The 17,635-nt window shown below is 42.5% G+C and overlaps 1 protein-coding gene across 8 annotated transcripts in view; it reads right to left on the bottom strand.

Annotated features, from left to right (window-relative positions):
- Window positions 1–11,759: 11,759 nt before the first annotated feature.
- Window positions 11,760–17,635, bottom strand: part of ST3GAL4 (ST3 beta-galactoside alpha-2,3-sialyltransferase 4) — a 236,268-nt gene continuing 230,392 nt past the window's right edge. For all 8 annotated transcript variants that reach the window (XM_070765425.1, XM_070765432.1, XM_070765428.1 and 5 more), the window contains 2 exons: window positions 15,318–15,461; window positions 11,760–13,892 (listed from right to left, as the gene is read on the bottom strand). In XM_070765425.1, coding sequence (XP_070621526.1) covers window positions 13,806–13,892; window positions 15,318–15,461 — 231 coding nt within the window. In that variant the 3' untranslated portion in view covers window positions 11,760–13,805. The remainder of the gene's footprint in view (window positions 13,893–15,317; window positions 15,462–17,635) is intronic.

Raw genomic sequence — 17,635 nt, 5'->3', positions numbered from 1 at the left:
ATTTTGTTTGGTGTTTGGTGTTTATCATATTACAATGTGTCTTTGGACTAAAAAAAAAAAACCGGAGTTGAGAACTTTTAAGAGTGGCTTCTCAGCAAAATACCCAGGTATGCCTCTAGCCCAGTGTTTCCCAACCTTGGCAACTTGAAGATATTTGGACTTCAACTCCCAGAATTCCCCAGCCAGCGGATGCTGGCTGGGGAATTCTGGGAGTTAAAGTCCAAATATCTTCAAGTTGCCAAGGTTGGGAAACACTGCTCTAGCCCATCCATCATACTCTGATTTCGATTAAGAGGAACTATTTGGTGGAGGGAAGACCGAACTCCTCTTTTTGAGTGACATGTGACAATCACTGCAGAGAGCCTCCCAAAGTGGGCTGCTGTGGCGAGTGAACATAAAACATTTCTTACTTCTGCTTCTGTATTTCCTGCCCTCCCTTCCTGTTATCCCCCACAACAGCACAACTGGAAGACTAACACAAGAATTGTTACAAGCACCATGGCAGTAAGTCCTCTGGAAACCAGTTTGATTTAAACAACTCTGGTCCAAAAGAGACAAAAACCACACGCAAGCAACATATGCCTAGTGTGATTTCTTACATTTGGAATTCAGGGCTCAGCCTGTGATAAAAGCACATTTTCCAGGAAAAAGACAGAAACTCCTGTCCATTTCTTCTAACATGTTCTTCTACTCATACCACCATTGCTTCAACTCCCCATCTGTAGGGAGCAATTATATTATCAAAGTTTTAGCTTGTAACAAAATAATAGAGTTGGAAGGGATCTTGGAGGTCTTCTAAACCAACCCACTACTCAAGCAGGAGACCTGTACCATTTCAGACAAATGGTTATCCCATCTCTTCTGATAAACCTCCAGTGATGGAGAACTTTTATTTATTTTTTATTTATTTTTTATTTAGATTTGTATGCCGCCCCTCTCCGCAGACTCGGGGCGGCTCACAGCAAAACAAAACAATTCATGACAAATCTAAATTATAATTTAAAATATTTTTAAAAAACCCATTTACTAAACAAACAAACCTACAAACATACCATGCATAAATTGTATATGCCCGTGGGAGATGTCTCAGTTCCCCCATGCCTGATGACAAAGGTGGGTTTTAAGGAGCTTACGAAAGGCAAGGAGAGTAGGGGCAGTCCTAATCTCTGGGGGGAGCTGGTTCCAGAGTGTCAGGGCCGCCACAGAGAAGGCTCTTCCCCTGGGGCCCGCCAACCGACATTGTTTAGTTGACAGGACCCGGAGAAGGCCCACTTTGTGGGACCTAACCGGTCGCTGGGATTCGTGCGGCAGAAGGCGGTCTCGGAGATATTCTGGTCCAATGCCATGAAGGGCTTTAACTTACTATTTCTAGATGCAAGTTGTCCCACTGATTAATTGTTCTGTGATGAAATTTACCCTTATTTCTAAGGCTCTCTCCATGATTAGTTTCCATCCATTGTTGGTTCTATGACTTCCATCATAGAGTAGAGGACAAAATGAGGCTGATCTTGTCAAATGAGGGAATCAGGGTTACGTGTAGCTGACATTTATTTATTATTTATTTATTATTTTATTTATTAGATTTGTATGTCGCCCCTCTCCGGAGACTCGGACCGGCTCACAACAACAAAACAGTACAAATCCAATGGTTAAAACAATTTAAAACCCTTAATATAAAAAAACCAATCATACATCTCATTCAAACCATACGTAAAGCAGAAACGGCCCAGGAGAATCAATTTCCCCATGTCTGACGGCAAAGGTGGGTTTTAAGGAGTTTGCGAAAGGCAAGGAGGGTGGGGGCAATCCTAATCTCCGGGGGGAGTTGATTCCAGAGGGTCGGGGCCGCCACTGAGAAGGCTCTTCCCCTGGGTCCCGCCAGACGACATTGTTTCGTCGACAGGACCCGGAGAAGGCCAACTCTGTGGGCCCTAACCGGTCACTGGGATTTCCCTAAGCACCATTCACTGGTTTGATCTTAGCAGCTTATAGCATCCACTAATACCAACTAATAACATGTTTACTATCTAAAAACTAAACTCAATAATATTAATAGATGAAATCTAGCAGGCACAATGATATAACCAACAAATCCAGCTCTTATCCATGTATGTGTACTTTTCTCATACAACGTGCCCAACGAAGAATGCTTGTTAGATCTCACAAGCTATTCAGATCAAAGTAGGTCTGGCAAAGGAAACTATTGATATCAGATCAAAATTTGGATCATGTGAGGACATATCTACTCCTAGGAAAAAGCAATCGGTTGCTCTAAAAAGCATGCCAACTTTCTATGGAGAAGGGGTAGGCAAGAGATGTTGGTCTCCTAGACCAGAACCTTAATGGAGATGTTAAGACCTACCTTGTGGATCGAGAAAAATGGCATCCTGTATCTTTATGACCATTGTATACTAGCTTGAATAGCTTTATTGAATTTCCCCCTTTCTTCAAAACCTGCCTTGGCTGAGAATAGTAGCTACAATGGTGTTCAAATGCTTGTCGTCCTCTAACTTCACCAGCAAAAATCCTCCTGCATTTAACAAACAAGTCTTTTCTAATCCAGCCAGCAGAACCACTGAAGAGCAGCCGTTTTCCACACACACATATTTTTGCATGTAAGCTATGTGCCCTATCATTAAACTGCACTCAAAGCCTATTGCCCACTTCTCAAATAAGGCATATGGAATTGCAAATTAACTCCTAAGAATTTCTAGGCGCTTAATTTTTAGTTAGATCCCAAGGATTACTCAGCACATTCATGGCAGAGGGGTAGTGCTAACCTTCAGTGCTTACAACCACCCTTAGGCTCTCTCACCACAGCCAGTGGACTGACTAGTCATTGAAAACTTAATCAGTCATTTTTTTCTATTTCATCAGACCCTTTCAGTGTCTCAGAAGGTTTTGGGTGGGTGCAGTGGTGGGTTCCTGCCAGTCTGGACTAGTTCTATAGGGGTAGAGGGAATTTTTCCCCCTCAGCAAACCAAACCATCAGTGATGGCCAGCTGGACACGCCCCTGAATTGGCTTCTTTCAGCGCCGTGTAGGTGCCACCATTTTGTTTTTCACATCTGCGCATGTGCAGCTTTTTCTGCTTCTGCGAATGCACAGAAGCTGGGTTTTTACCACAGCATCTGTGTGTGTGTGCATGCAAAGCTCTGACTTTTTGTCTCCAACTCTTCATCCTCCTCAGGCGTTTCTCCTCAGGCAATTATCTTCTGACTTATCTCCTCAGGTGACATGCCTCCACCCATTTGCCCTGGGCAATAAGTCCTCGAAGTCTGCATCCCAAACCCTTTGACATGGCTGTTTCGCAGAAAGAGAGTCCATCCTGGGTGTTCTGCCCCCCCCCCCGATAGTTAGCCCCTGACAAGCTAGAAGGGCCTATATCCCCCCCAAATACAAATCCAGTGAAAGGAGAGATGGGTGATATCCTAGTGATTTTTTAGCTGAACTGGAGACCAGGCTATTTTGGGGGGAGAAGGAACACCTAGTTCCTTCAGAAGTAAGTCCCACTAAATTCAATGCTAGGATTGAAATAATCACCCAGCAGTTCAAATGGAACAGTTGGTTTACCTGGAAGTAAGAATTCTATAGACGACAATTAATATAGCAATAACATTTAGATTTTTGTTTATTTATTTATTTATTCAATTTTTTTTAAGCCTGAATCCTGGGTAGGGTGAAAAACGGCCCACCAGAAGTCCAGAGGCTTCAGTGAGGACTACATGCATGCACGGAAAGTATTTATTTATTGATTGATTGATTGATTTGATTTGATTTTTATGCCGCCCTTGTCCTTAGAATCAGGGCGGCTTACAACATGTTAGCAATAACACTTTTTTAACACAGCCAGCATATTGCCCCCACAATCCGGGTCCTCATTTTACCCACCTCGAAAGGATGGAAAGCTGAGTCAACCTTGAGTCGGTGATGAGATTTGAACCGCTGACCTGCAGATCTCGCAGTCAGCTTTAGTGGCCTGCAGTACTACACTCTACTGCGCAACCTCGGCTCATTATATATGCTTCACAGTGCTTTACAGCCCTCTCTAAGCGGTTTACAGAGAGTAAGCCTATTGCCCCCAACAATCTGGATCCTCATTTTACCAACCTTAGAAGGATGGAAGGCTGAGTCAACCTTTTGCCTACTGAGATTCGATCTGCCAAACTGCTGGCAGCCGGTGATCAGCAGTAGTAACTTGCAGTACTGCACTCTAACCACTGCACCTCCGAGGCTCTATAAATCGTCTGAGGAGAAACACCCGAGGAGAATGAAGAGTCGAAGACAAAAAATCCCATTCCATAAAGCCTACACACCTGTATGTCACATGAGGAAGTGAACTCAAAGCAAGGTAAGTCAGAAGCTGCCACTGAGTGGGTGATTTGAATCCCTGTTGTTTAGGAAGTCCTTAGAAACTCTGAGTTTCATTTTTGCAGTCATCTTTGCAGCATGAACAAGAAATAAGCTGAATACTCCTCAGTCCAGACAAAAAATATCAGATAAATAAAGATACCGTTTACTGCTGCTGTTTTTTTTCAAGGGAAATACTGTACAGGCTATGTCTGCCACCTATTGGCCATGTCCTAGAACTGCAACACCTATCTTGCATTAGGGAAAACCCCTAACTCGGAGATGATCCAACCTTGGACGTGTGGATTTAGAGGATTTGAGAATTTCACAAGAGTTGTGGGTTCCACTCACAGAATTGCCAGCCACCCGTGCATAATTCTGGGAGTTGAAGTCAGCAAACCTTAAGGTTGCCACAGCTCGACACCTGTACTGTAGCTGAAAGCCTTCTTGAACAACTTTCAGAGATAATATACAAAGCTTGAATAATATGAAAATACTTGGCAACTGATCATCCCTCAGAAGCAGTTAATGAGTTGTTCAGAGACCCAACTGCTTGGAAGATTTTTTCCCCCCAAAATTTTATTTTGTTGAGTTTACTGTCTGAAGCAAGAATTTCCTCAACCATCTGTTCATTAATATATAACAAGCAATAGTGACAGACAATTACACTGGCTGCAAATTAACACACTGGTTTTGGGAGAGCTTTTGGAGGGCCCGTTTGTTTCACTAAACTTGGAATTCACCAGGAAGCTGGAGAAATGCCATGTGCTAGATTCACCAACCTGGTTGAAAGACCTTTTCTCAGAAGCAAAAGACAGATGGCACCACTGTAGCAAAATAAATTAAAAAAAAAACTATACTGGCTTTGCAAAGGCATGTGCCTCTTTAGAAAATTTACGATCAATCGCTCTATTGTGCTACCCATTCTTCATTCCATAAGTAACATTTACAAGGCCAAGTTGCTTGGGGATGAGAAAGCATTAAAGACCATCTGCCCAAATCTGTTGATTGAACAAGTAGCTTATAAGGTAGCAGTTAACCCCCATGGAACCATTCTTTCAGCCCAGAGGCACAGGTAAGTTGCAAAAATCTTCCTTTCCAACAAATGGACAAAAATGGCTTTAGGAGATGCCTTTAAAAAATTCTTGTGCTGCTTTGGCTATCCATTTCAACCAAAGCTGGAAAAAAGCAATTCTAAGGAATCACAGCTCTTTGATTAGAATTATTATGGAATTTAGACATCTACCGCTTCACAATCCTCTCTAAGTGGTTTACAGAGAGTAAACATATTGTCCCCAACAATCTGGGTTCTCATTTTATTGACCTTGGAAGGATGGAAGGCTGAGTCAACCTTGAGCCTGGTGAGTTTCAACATGCCAAATTGTTGGCAGCCAGTGATCAGCAGAATTATTATTATTATTATTATTATTATTATTAATAATAATAATAATTAGATTTGTATGCCGCCCCTCTCCGGAGAGGGGGGGCGGCAGTAGCTTGCAGTACTGCACTCTAACAACTGCACCATCAAGGTGCTTACTTGTCTTGTATCTTACTGATCCAGTAAGATACAAAACAACTTTTCATGTGGTTCTCTGCAGAGCTGATGAATTCAAATCTAGTCCCAGAGTATCAAGGATGACACGCTTTTAAAGTAGGGACAGCTGTACAAAACACACTGCCAGGGGTTGCTTTTTTTCAACCAATTGTCTCCCCGATTATGTTTTACTTTTCCTCCTATGTTGTAGAGAACTAATTCGTCCTGCCCTAGAATCAGCCCTTCCTATTCAGTCAACTATACATACAGTGTTCCCTCGCTTTTTGCGGGGGATGCGTTCCGAGACCACCCGCGAAAGTCGAATTTCCGCGAAGTAGAGATGCGGAAGTAAATACACTATTTTTGGCTATGAACAGTATCACAAGCCTTCCCCTAACACTTTAAACCCCTAAATTGCAATTTTCCATTCCCTTAGCAACCATTCAGATTATTACTCACCATGTTTATTAAAGTTTATTAAAAAAAATATTTATTAAAGGCAGACGAAAGTTTGGCGATGACATATGATGTCATGGGTGGGAAAAACCGTGGTATAGGGAAAAAACCCACAAAATATTTTTTAATTAATATTTTTGAAAAACCATGGTATAGACTTTCCGTGAAGTTCGAACCCGCGAAAATCGAGGGAACACTGTACCTTGTTTCAAGAAAGTGAAGGACACCTTTGCTTGATTGGAGCAATGCAGGAGGAAAGAAGCCAAGTCACCCCCACTGCTTCACTTTCCCAAACTGGGGAACAGGTAGGGTGTTCACAATATGAGTGTGCATCCAAAAAAGGTGTGTCAGTGCCCCCAAAACAGCTGGTTGAATTTCATTTGACTTTCAGGTGTATGGCTGGGGTTGCCATCTCAGACTTCATATGCATACACCATGGACAGCTCCAGAAGTGGAGAGCTCCAGAAAATCACTCCTCTCCCCAATACAGAGTAGTCCCAAGAAAACATGGAATTTCATGTTTCCATGAAACAAAGAGTTCATAGCAACGGAGATGAAGCTAAGAAGATACAAAGGTCGCCCAGAAAGTAAAGCACCACTTTTGTTTTCTCCAACAATTATTTATTGAACACGATGAAAGGTACACACACCAGAAAGAATGATGTTTCTTCTACACTACCTACTTTTCTCCGTAATCTCCGTCACATTCTATGGCCTTCCTCCAGTGAGACACAAGGGCATGTATGCCCTGTCGGTACCACTCCTTGTTCTGGTCACGAAGCCTTGGAGCTCTGCTGAGCCATCTTCTAATGGCCTCACCCTCTGGGCCCAGCGACTAACCGTACTTCTGTCGACTGCCGATTCTCCATAAATGGTACAGAAACATTTGTGAATGTTCCCAACAGTTTATTTCTCTGCAGTGAGAAATTCAATGATGACACACTGCTTGTAACACACATCACTTACAGATGCCATTTCGAAACACTGCTGCAGCTATGCTATCTGTCTGAAGAAACACAAAATTTACACTCCGGACAATCCAAATAATGTATATCTAAAGTTTCACATTAGTACCATTACTATAGGCTGAGAAAAAAATATGGTGCATTACTTTCTGGGTGACCCTTGTACCTCCTAAAAGCAATGGAGCTCTTCAAAAAGGAAGAAGGGAAGCAGAGCAAGAATAAGAAATGGTTTCTGTCCAGGGGCTCAGTGTGTCAACCAGGTGAGAAACCCAACTCCATCACAGATCCTTAAACTCCACTTTACCAATTTAGGCTACAGCAGGATCTTGAAAGCCCAATAGAGTCTCTCTCCTCCACCCTCCACAAAGGTATCAAACAGGATCAAGGCAGGAAAATCCTGAGGTTTTTTCACCCCCTCACCTTTTCCTGATCACCAGGATTAAGCTTGGATTTATTAAGAGTTGTTACATATTTTGTTCTGTATCAAGCCAGAAGTTTCCCAAAAGAGTCCTTGGAAGGGACATGAGATATTGCAGTGCAATTTCTCTCCACAAACACACACTTGGGTGGGGCCTGCCAAAATAGCCACAACATTTGTTTTGATACTGTGTACTAAAACACATCCACAAGATCCAAAACATGGCAAATAAGAGAGTATATTATTTTGAAATAAGGCCTCATAAACCTGGGCATTTTCTAGCTGTATGAAATGTAGTGTGTCATAAAAATATTTCAAGTGTGCGTGTTTGTGTGCGTTCCACTTTATTTACTCAGATCCAACATTTGTTTTCTGGTAGCATCACAGAAACAGTTTACTCCAGTTAGCTGTCTACTCCATTTCGACAAGACTTGCTAAAATCCAATGCAGATTTTTCATCTGCGATATGCAAGAAAAAGAGTGCACACATTTGTCCTAACAGTGGGGAAAATGGAAGCAATTGCTCGTCTCTTTTGCTCAATTTTCCACTGTGAAAATTCTCTTTGAGGGAGAATCATGCAGTACAGCAATAGCCAGATTTGTCAGGAAAAAAAGACACATTAAGTTGGCATATCTTTAGGAAAACATCTCACAAGAATTCTGAAACAAAATTAAAGCTGTGAAAGATAAACAACTTATGGGATGAGAATATTCCTTCTCTAGCAATGGATATAATGGTTCCACTGAAACTTAAAAAAAAAGTATTTTGTGTTTTAACCAAAGAAGTAAAAGGTCTAAACATATCTTGGGTCATAACTGTCCAACTGTGTCAACTTTAAGTCCCATAGAACTTCAACTCCCAGAATTCCCCAGCCAGCCATGCTCACAGAAGTCCTCAACCAACGTGTTTGGCTGGGGAATTCTGGGAGTTGAAGTCCACAGGTCTTAAATTTGACACTGTTGAAAAACACTGCATGGGTTTTGGTTTTTTTTTGTTGTTGGCTGTCTAGTGCAGTGTTTTTCAACCAGTGTGCCGTGAGACATGGTTGGGTGTGCCGTGCAGCTCAGAGAGAGAAAGAAAACAAGAGAGAAAGAAAGAGAGAGAGAGAGAGAGAAAGAGAGAAAGAGAGAGAAAGAAAGAAAGAAAGAGAGAGAAAAAGGAAACGAGAGAGAGAGAGAGAACAAGAGAAAGAAAGCAAGAGAGAGAGAAAGAGAAAGAAAGAGAGAGAAAGAAAGAGAAAGAGAGGAGGGAAGGTGGGAGAAAGACAGAGGGAGGTAGGGAGAAAGAGAGCAAAAAAGAGAGGAAGGAAGAGAGAAAGAAAGAGGGATGGAGAGAGAGAAAAAAAAGAAGGGAGAGAAAGAGGGAGGGAAAGAGAAATAGAGCGAAAGGGAGGAAGAGAGAAAAAAATTTTGTCCAAACTTTTTTTAGCCCCCCCCCCCCCCTCAATGTGCCCCAGGGTTTTGTAAATGTAAAAAATGTGCCATGGCTCAAAAAAGGTTGAAAATCACTGGTCTAGTGGGTATCCAGGTTCTACTGACCAGTTATACCAGCCTTAGGTATCAATGTCGCAACGTTGCTTTCAGCAGAACCAAAATTACTCAGCCGCAAGGTTCCTGAGAAACAGCTGCTTAAGCTTCTTCCCAAGACCTTTTAAAATGCATTTTATGGCATTTATCCATTAGTAGAAACCAGCACGGTCCTTAATTAGGATTGAAGGCTCATCATAGGTTGTTGGTTTTTTTAAAAAAAAAAAATAGTGAAGCAATATCATAAAAGTAATTAAAATAATCACCACCTCTGCTGAGTTTCAATTAAAAAAGCTAGTTGGGAATTAATTGAATCACCCTCCATTTACAAGCAAAAGAACAAATATGGAGAAAGGGGAGAGCCGTGTTTTGTAGCACCAGAAACCTCTTTAAAAGAGAGCTCCAGTACCCTTGACGTAATCTCCAAGGCTCACCTCCTGATAGGCCATCAGCACTACAGTAGTACCCCTAGATACGAGCATAATTCGTTCCAGAAGGGAGCTTGTATATCGAGCAACTCGTATCTGGAACAAATAGCTTTAGACGTTTTTTCCCCCTCCGAGATAACCAAAAGCAAGGATTCTTGCGCCACCTAGTGGACGCTCGGCTCGCATCCCGAATTTGAGCTCGGGACTGGAACAGAAATGTCTCTCCCCTCGTGGCTCGTATCTTGAAATACTCGCATGTAGAGCAGCTCGTATCTAGAGGTACTACTGTAATCCCCTTCTCCTTCACCGGTTTCTTCTGTGTGATTTTAGACTAGTATTTCTCAATATTGTCATCTTTAAGGTGGACTTCAAACCCCCAAATTGCCCAGCCGCTGGGGAATTCTGGGAGTCGAAGTCTACCCATCTTAAATTTATGGAAGTTGAGAAACACTGGCTTAGACTTTCTAAACATGGATCCCATCAAAAACAAAAACAAAAAAAGGAGCAGCTTCGGAAGACACAAGAAAACAGGCCAGCTGCACACCACAATGCTTTCTCGAAAAAGATTGAAAAGATATGAAGGAAGTCACTGAACGACATTACAAGGACAGAATGTAAAAATGTGAATTGGCTTCAAGCAGCAAAGAGTTATGTTGTGAGTGGTCCACAACTGTTGTGAGTGCTCCTTGTCCACATTAGGTCACGTCAGATCCTGAGGAGGATGAGCCAGGCCCCTCTGGATACCCAGGGCCAGGGGGGTTGCCAGCTGAAGCAGCAAGTGAGAGTGAGGAAGAAAGTAACCTGAGTTAGCCTAAAGAACCACTAAAGGGGGCTGATATGTCAATGGAGGAGTGGTCCCAGTTGGAGGATGAGGGAGACATGAGAGTGGATAGACCGTGGATAGACCCTCGCTATAGGAGATTGCTCAGAAGGTGAGAGGAGTTACATAGTAAAAGGTATTAGTGAATTGACTTGGCCTCTTTGTGGTGTGATGTCACTTCCAGGTATTATAAAGTCAAAGGATCTTGGGAAATGGGGTGTGGAGTTTCAATGCTGCTCAATGAAAGAGATGTAGAAACTGGGGGTTAAAACTTGAACGAAGCTATAAAACCATGATTTCTGCCTCAAACATACTCATTCTCAGCTGGATGCTTGTTGCCAGGACTCTGGTGAGAAAAATTCATGTGCTTAAATGATAAATGGACTTTGTTATCTATTGGTATACTGATTGGGCTGAGGTTGGTGTTTTCCCGGACCTTGTTGACATTTAGCTCCCCAAAAGAAATTCCTCCCTTCTCCGAGTCTTTTAAAACCTGCTTTCATTATGTGTGCTTATATCAATAAAGAGTTTGATTTATTCATAAAATAAAGGATTTTTGAGTCGGGGATTTCACTCTGGGAAGAATTGCTTCTACTTAAGAACGTTTCTACTTAAGAACCTGGTCACGGAACGAATTAAGTTTGCAAGCAGAGGTACCACTGTATTTGGTTTTATTATTGTACGCTGCCCTGACTCTGTCAGGAGAGGGGCTTATAAATCTGAATAAATATTAAATACTAAAATGTAATCACTCCGCAAAGCCAGAGCTGAAAAATGCTGCAACAGTGGTGCCCACACGTCTGCCCAACAGGTGGCAGAATATTTCGGGTCCGTATAGGCCTTATCAGCCAACTGCGGACACATCGAGTACAGCCTGCAACCCATTTAGATGTCAAGGTCCTCTTTGACCACGATGGACGAACATCTGCGAACACATCGAGTACAGCCCGCAACCTGTTTAGATGTCAAGGTCTTCTTTGACCACAATGGACGAACATCTGCGGACACATCAAGTACAGCCCACAACCCGTTTAGATGTCAAGGTCCTCTTTGACCACGATGGACGAACATCTGTGGACACATCGAGTACAGCCCACAACCCGTTTAGATGTCAAGGTCCTCTTTGACCACGATGGACGAACATCTGCGGACACATCGAGTACAGCCCGCAACCCATTTAGATGTCAAGGCCCTCTTTGACCATGATGGACGAACATCATCATCACATAAATGTAACAAATGAATACACTCATAAAGGGTTGTTTTAAATTAAATTTATTAAATTACTTAACACTGCTGTATCGCTTGGCCAGGAAAGACTCCTTCCACACTCCCTTTCCGGGATTCAACCCCTTCCCCAGAATCGCCATTTCATAAGCAATCCCTCCTTCCTCCTGATCTCCAAGGAGGAATCTGGAAATTTAGGTCAGCTCTCAAGTCCGCGGGCAGTTCTTCGGAGCAATCCACCTTCTTAGCAATGGATCGGATGCTGGAGTTTTGCACCGCCAGCAGGCCCCTCAAAAGCCGGGCACTTGCAAAGGTGGCTAAGGCACGTTTGGTTGCACAAGTACATGGAGGTGGTCTACGGCGAGTTGGTCTCGTTGGTCTTGTACCTTTTACGTGGCCGGTTCCCTCTTGAGGGAGAAACAGACGATTGCCAGGTTTCCAATATTCAATCGGACAAGTGCACTTAATGTATCGGCTGTAAATACACTTTGACCCCACGTTGGAGATGAAAGGGGAAGAAGAGAATACGGTACCCAAATGCTAACCAGATGGCACATATGAAATGTCTGGACACCCACCCACCCCCTTGTCCTCCCTTGCCTCTAATGAAAAGGCAACTTACTTCAAAACAACCCTTTTAGGGCCCTGAGATTGGCCTTTGCCCTGAATGACAACCTCCTAAGCATGGGACAGACAGGCAAAAGTGCTGCGCGGCTTCCGGCTCTGCCCATTTCCTTCTCCGTACGGAATGACCTTCTTTTCTTCTTATTCTCCTCTTACGTTTCTTGCCCCCTTTCCTTTCCTGCTTAGCTTTGGCCAGGATAGCTCTTTTGCATTGTCGGTCAATTCCAGGTTGTCACCCCCACTTGATGGGAAGGAAAGAAATCTACTCCATACATTTAAGATCAGAGATGCGCTACTCGGGCACGGGTGAGTCCTTCACAGAAGGATTTCTTTCCCACACTTTGCCCAGAAAATAAAAAATAAACATCCATTCAACTCTACTGTTTTAGGTATAAAAACTACCAGCAAATACTGTTTGTTAAGTCCTCAACTTACAACCCCAGCAGAAGTCCTCGACTTATGACGGGCCAGGAAGGCTGATGCTGCAGCCTCCTTGGCTAAGCGCAAGACGCCTTCCGAGCGGGAAGTTAAAGCATTGTGATTGGTTGGCTGTCTGACAGCCACGCTATAAAAGGAGCTTTCAGAAGTCTGTTCGCTGTTCTATTTAAGCTGAGCTGGAGTGGTGCTGAAAACGGCAGAATAAAAGTTCCCAGTTTAAAAAAAGTCAAGCCTCTGCTAAGTTCGGTCAGTGCAAAGACTCAGCTATCTAACACTGTTGGGTATTTTCCTTTCCATCATAGTCTCTAAAAACAACCAATCAGATGGGAGAGGAATAAACTTCACTATCTCCTCTTCCATCCTTAATCGTGTCCTCCTGGGCTTCCTTAACAGAGGAATGGCCCAGGGATTTGAACCAACATACTTTGTCTTATCTTCATCTAAATGGGGGAACAGGGTGGCAGACAAACTAATAATCCTTCATTCAGTTGCCTCTTGCCCATTAGGTAACATCCAATAGGATAAATAAAATAATGAACAATCACCCATCTATTGGTTTTCGGAGGAAGGGAGACATGATGAATGAAACCACTTTCATTTTATCACCGTGGGAAACTGTGTTGGTATCTTCTTTGAGGCCCATCAACAGCAATCTAGCTTTGACCTTCCAAAGGCGCCTCGGGTGAACGCCGGAACCTCTTGGTTCGATGCCAAAGGAAAGGCTGCAACCGCCCAAGGGAAGAAGATTCTGCAGAGGGCAGGGTCCCATAAGGAAGCAAATGTTACCCAGATTCTCTACGGGACTGCCTCTACCCCTAGCTGCCAACACGCTTAGAAGCCGTACACTCCCACCCAGCCTGATCCCCATTTGCAGGGACGTGCAAGGCCTCTGTCTGCACCAGTCAGCCTTGGAATGGAAGGGACGGCTATAGGTTAGAAAGGGCCAGCCACAAAGGGCTTTGTCCTGCCGGCACGAAGCCCAGCTCGATGTGAACATAAAGGCTGTCCGTCTTACGTCAGAAGTAAGTGAGGTTCTTGACGAGTCCCAATTCAAGCATCTGTTTTATTGCTAATGCCTCGTGGGAGACATTGTGCCCTGAAGTCTGTGGAACAAACGATAAGAGAAAAATCTATTAGTAGAAGCAGCAGGCTGGGTGGGGTATTTGGCCACCACCACCACCACCACGTTTCATGCTAAAGCATCTTCAATTAAATCTGGCATTCAGATATACCTATAGTTAATAAACGTCAAAAAAGGTAGCCCAGTGGAGTTGAGTTTTTATAAAAAAAAATGGATTTACAATATTGGCACATTCTCAACGGGTGAAATTCAATTTTTTTCCCCTACCAGGGGAAGGAGGAAAAAAGAAATAAAGAATTGCATGTATGGAAATGATCAAAATTACAAATTTAGAAGAGACGCCAACAGTTTAAAGTGTAGGGGAACAAGCTATCAGTCTGTTAAACAAGAGATGGATTAGGATAATAATCACTCAGGGAAAAGCAAAGAAGGAGAATGGGGAAGGGAGGAGAGAAGGAGTGGAAGGAAGTAAGATGGGGGAGAGAAAGAATAAGAAGATAAAGGGGAGAAAGGGGGAAGGGAGTGTAAAGAGAAGAATAACAGACTGATGAACAGAAATATAAAATAGGTACAAAATAAGATGCTGATTTAAGAATGATTGATAAAAAAGTATAATTGTGTATATTATTGATATATTCTATGGTATATACATTGATATGTGTGTGAAAAAAGTATATATGTCACATGTTTTTTTGCTGAATTTGAAAATTAGGGGAGACTAGGATAGATCTATTTCGGCCTTATTTTGGCCTCATCAACTAGCCATACCCACTGGGACTTGAACCTGCATCCTTTGCCTTGTAAGGCAGAGAATTATCCTCTAGGCTACAGTATCCAATCCCCTCAGCTCTGCACCAGGGAAGGGTTACATATTTTTGTGTCGAATCACCTGGTGTATTGAAGGAACATCACAGCTCCGTATTTATATATATATTATATTAATTATATATAATTAATTATATATATATATATATAATTATATTAATTTTAAAATTCAGCAAAAAACATGTGACATATAGATAGATAAATAGATAGATAGATAGATAGATAGATAGATAGATAGATAGATAGATAGATAGATAGACAGACAGACAGATATAGATATAAATTTCCCATTTATGTGGGTGTGAATTGGTGGGCGTGGCAGGGGAAGGATACTGCAAAATCCCCATTCCCTCCCCACTCTGGGGCCAGCCTTAAAATTTCCGCTACGGGTTCTCCAGAACCTGTCAGAACCTGTTGAATTTCACCCGATTCTAAAGCCGCTAGTTTTCTCTTAAACTGGGATTGACGCAATGTTGGTCATCACAGCCAAGGGGAGTATGTTTGTGGACAAAATAACCCTAATTAGTTCCTTGATCTATTTAAACAGAGCTACGAGACCTGAACTGTTTTGGTATGAATAATTCCCTAACTTCATTAGAAGAGAGGAGATGACGTCACTCACAGCCATAGATTTCACCGTGATTTGCTCGTAGTAGTGAATACTCTGCTTCTTGTCGTCTGAGCTGGGGTATCCAAAGCCAGCAATACCTACCACGTCGCAAAAGTGCAAGGCAAGGGTGATAGCTACTAATCCTGTCGTTGGTTTCTAGAATAAAAGAGGTGTGATAATTGAGACTTCCATGCATGGCAGTCTGGCTTCATGTAAGACTTATAAGAAATGATCCACAGACATGATCGACTTACAACAGTTCATTTAGTGACCGGTTCAAAGTTACAACAGCACTTACAACTGTTGCAGCATCCCCGTGGTCGCATGATCCAAATTCAGACATTGGCAACTGACTCATATTTATGAGGATTGCAGTCTCCCAGGGTCATGTGATCCTCTTTTGTGACCTTCTGACAATTCACTTAACCACCATGTTACGAACTTAACAACTGCAGTGATTCACTTAATTATTGTAGCCAGAAAGGTTGTAAAATGGGCCAAAGCTCATTTAAGAAATGTCTTGCATAGCAGCATAAGTTTTGGGTTCAATTATGGCCATAAGTTGTGGACTACCTGTATTGGCTCCACATGGTTCTATCAACAGATAGCAATAGAAATAGCACTTAGACTTACATACTGCTTCACATTGCTTTTATAGTCCCCTATAGGGGGTTTATAGAGTCAGCATAATGTCCCCAACAATCTGAGTCCTTATTTAACCCACTTCAGGAGGATGGAAGACTGAGTCAACCTTGAGCCTGGTGAAATATGAACTGCCAAATTGCAGGCAGCCGGCAGGCAGCAGAAGTAGCCTGCAGTACTACACTCCAACCACTGCGCTGCCATGGCCCATATAAGGCTCAGGTAGAGCCTTAGGTCTTCAAGATTCATAAAAGAAAAATGCCATCTTGATCCAAAGTTTGCATTTTGTCTGCAAATATATGAATAACACTACTGCGATAAAGTAGTTGTGGTAGTAACCCCAGTTAAAGTGTCCAGGGCAGGGCAAAATTGTTTATTTTTATTAGAAACATACATAAAGCAGTCCTTTTTTAAAAAAAAAAGAGCAATGGTCAATATTTATAACAATATCTGCCTTTTTATTTTCAGATGAATTTTAGGAGGTAGCATGAGACGGTGACTAATGCAAGATTGTCGAGTAAACCGTGTGGCTAAGCAAAGATTTTAATCTCCCTGAATCTTTTTGGATAAAGAAAAGCTGATCACAGCAACCTAACCCAAATTAGTTATTTGCTCAGCTTAATATCATTTTCCTTCTGTTATTTATAGCGGAAAACGACTAAGCATGGCATGAAACACTTTGGCCTTGAAATGTTTTACTTTTATGGCCTACTTTATTCTCAAAAAGATTTTCTCATTTTTAACTATAGGTTCAGGAAAAACTTTAAAATGAATCACTTGTTTTAAAAAAAATATGAAAGGAACAGATGGATTATCAGGATCTGTTTTCAGTTACAGAATCTTGACAGGTATCACAATGGGGGAAAAAATGCATTAAGAAGTGGGAGGAGGGAGGAATCATAAGATTTTCAAGCAAGTGATAAATGGGGAATAACCACAGCCTGGCAAACCTATCGGGAATAAAAGTCTTTGCAATCTAGAAGCTGCAAGCCCATTGGGGAAGACCCTTAACTAGTGATGGCAAACCTTTTGTTCCTTGGGTGCCGAAAGTGCGTGGCAGTGCGCTATTGTGCATGCATGAGTGCCCACACCCATATGCCTGGGGAGGGCAAAAATAGCTTCTCCCACCCCCTGTAGCCCTCTGCAGTCCAGAAATGGCCGGTTTCCCAACTTTTGGTGAGCTCAGAAGGTTCATGTTTTGCCCTCCCCAGGATCTGTAGCTGGGGGAGGGTAAAAACGCCCTCCCCCATCCCCCTGGAAGCTCTCTGGAGGCCAAAAACACCCTCCCAGAGCCTCTGTGTGAGCCAAAAATCAGCTGGACGGCACACACATGCACATTGGAGCTGAGCTAGGGCAGCAGCTCGTGTGTCAGCAGATATGGCTCCGCGTACCACCTATGCCATAGGTTTGCCAGAATTGCCCTAAACTACTGTGTCCCAAAAGCCAAGATTTTCTTTTCAAATAAGATGAATGAAAGCTGAAATTCGTTTAGAGGGAATGTGTGATATAAAATAGGTGAACGACCTGGTTTTACAACCTTATTTCATAACATCTGTTAAGCAAATGCTGCATTCATGGTACGTTATTGGGCTGGTTTTGGTGAAAACTGGAATTACACGATGCCTCAATTTACAACTGCCATGATTTATGGCTGTAAATCAGATCTCAATTATGGTGAGAAATCAAAG

This window comes from Erythrolamprus reginae, chromosome 12, assembly GCF_031021105.1.
Source record: "Erythrolamprus reginae isolate rEryReg1 chromosome 12, rEryReg1.hap1, whole genome shotgun sequence".
Taxonomy (NCBI): Eukaryota; Metazoa; Chordata; class Lepidosauria; order Squamata; family Dipsadidae; genus Erythrolamprus; species Erythrolamprus reginae.
Note: the sequence above shows the minus strand (reverse complement) of the source record. Positions and strands in the feature narration are given on the sequence as shown.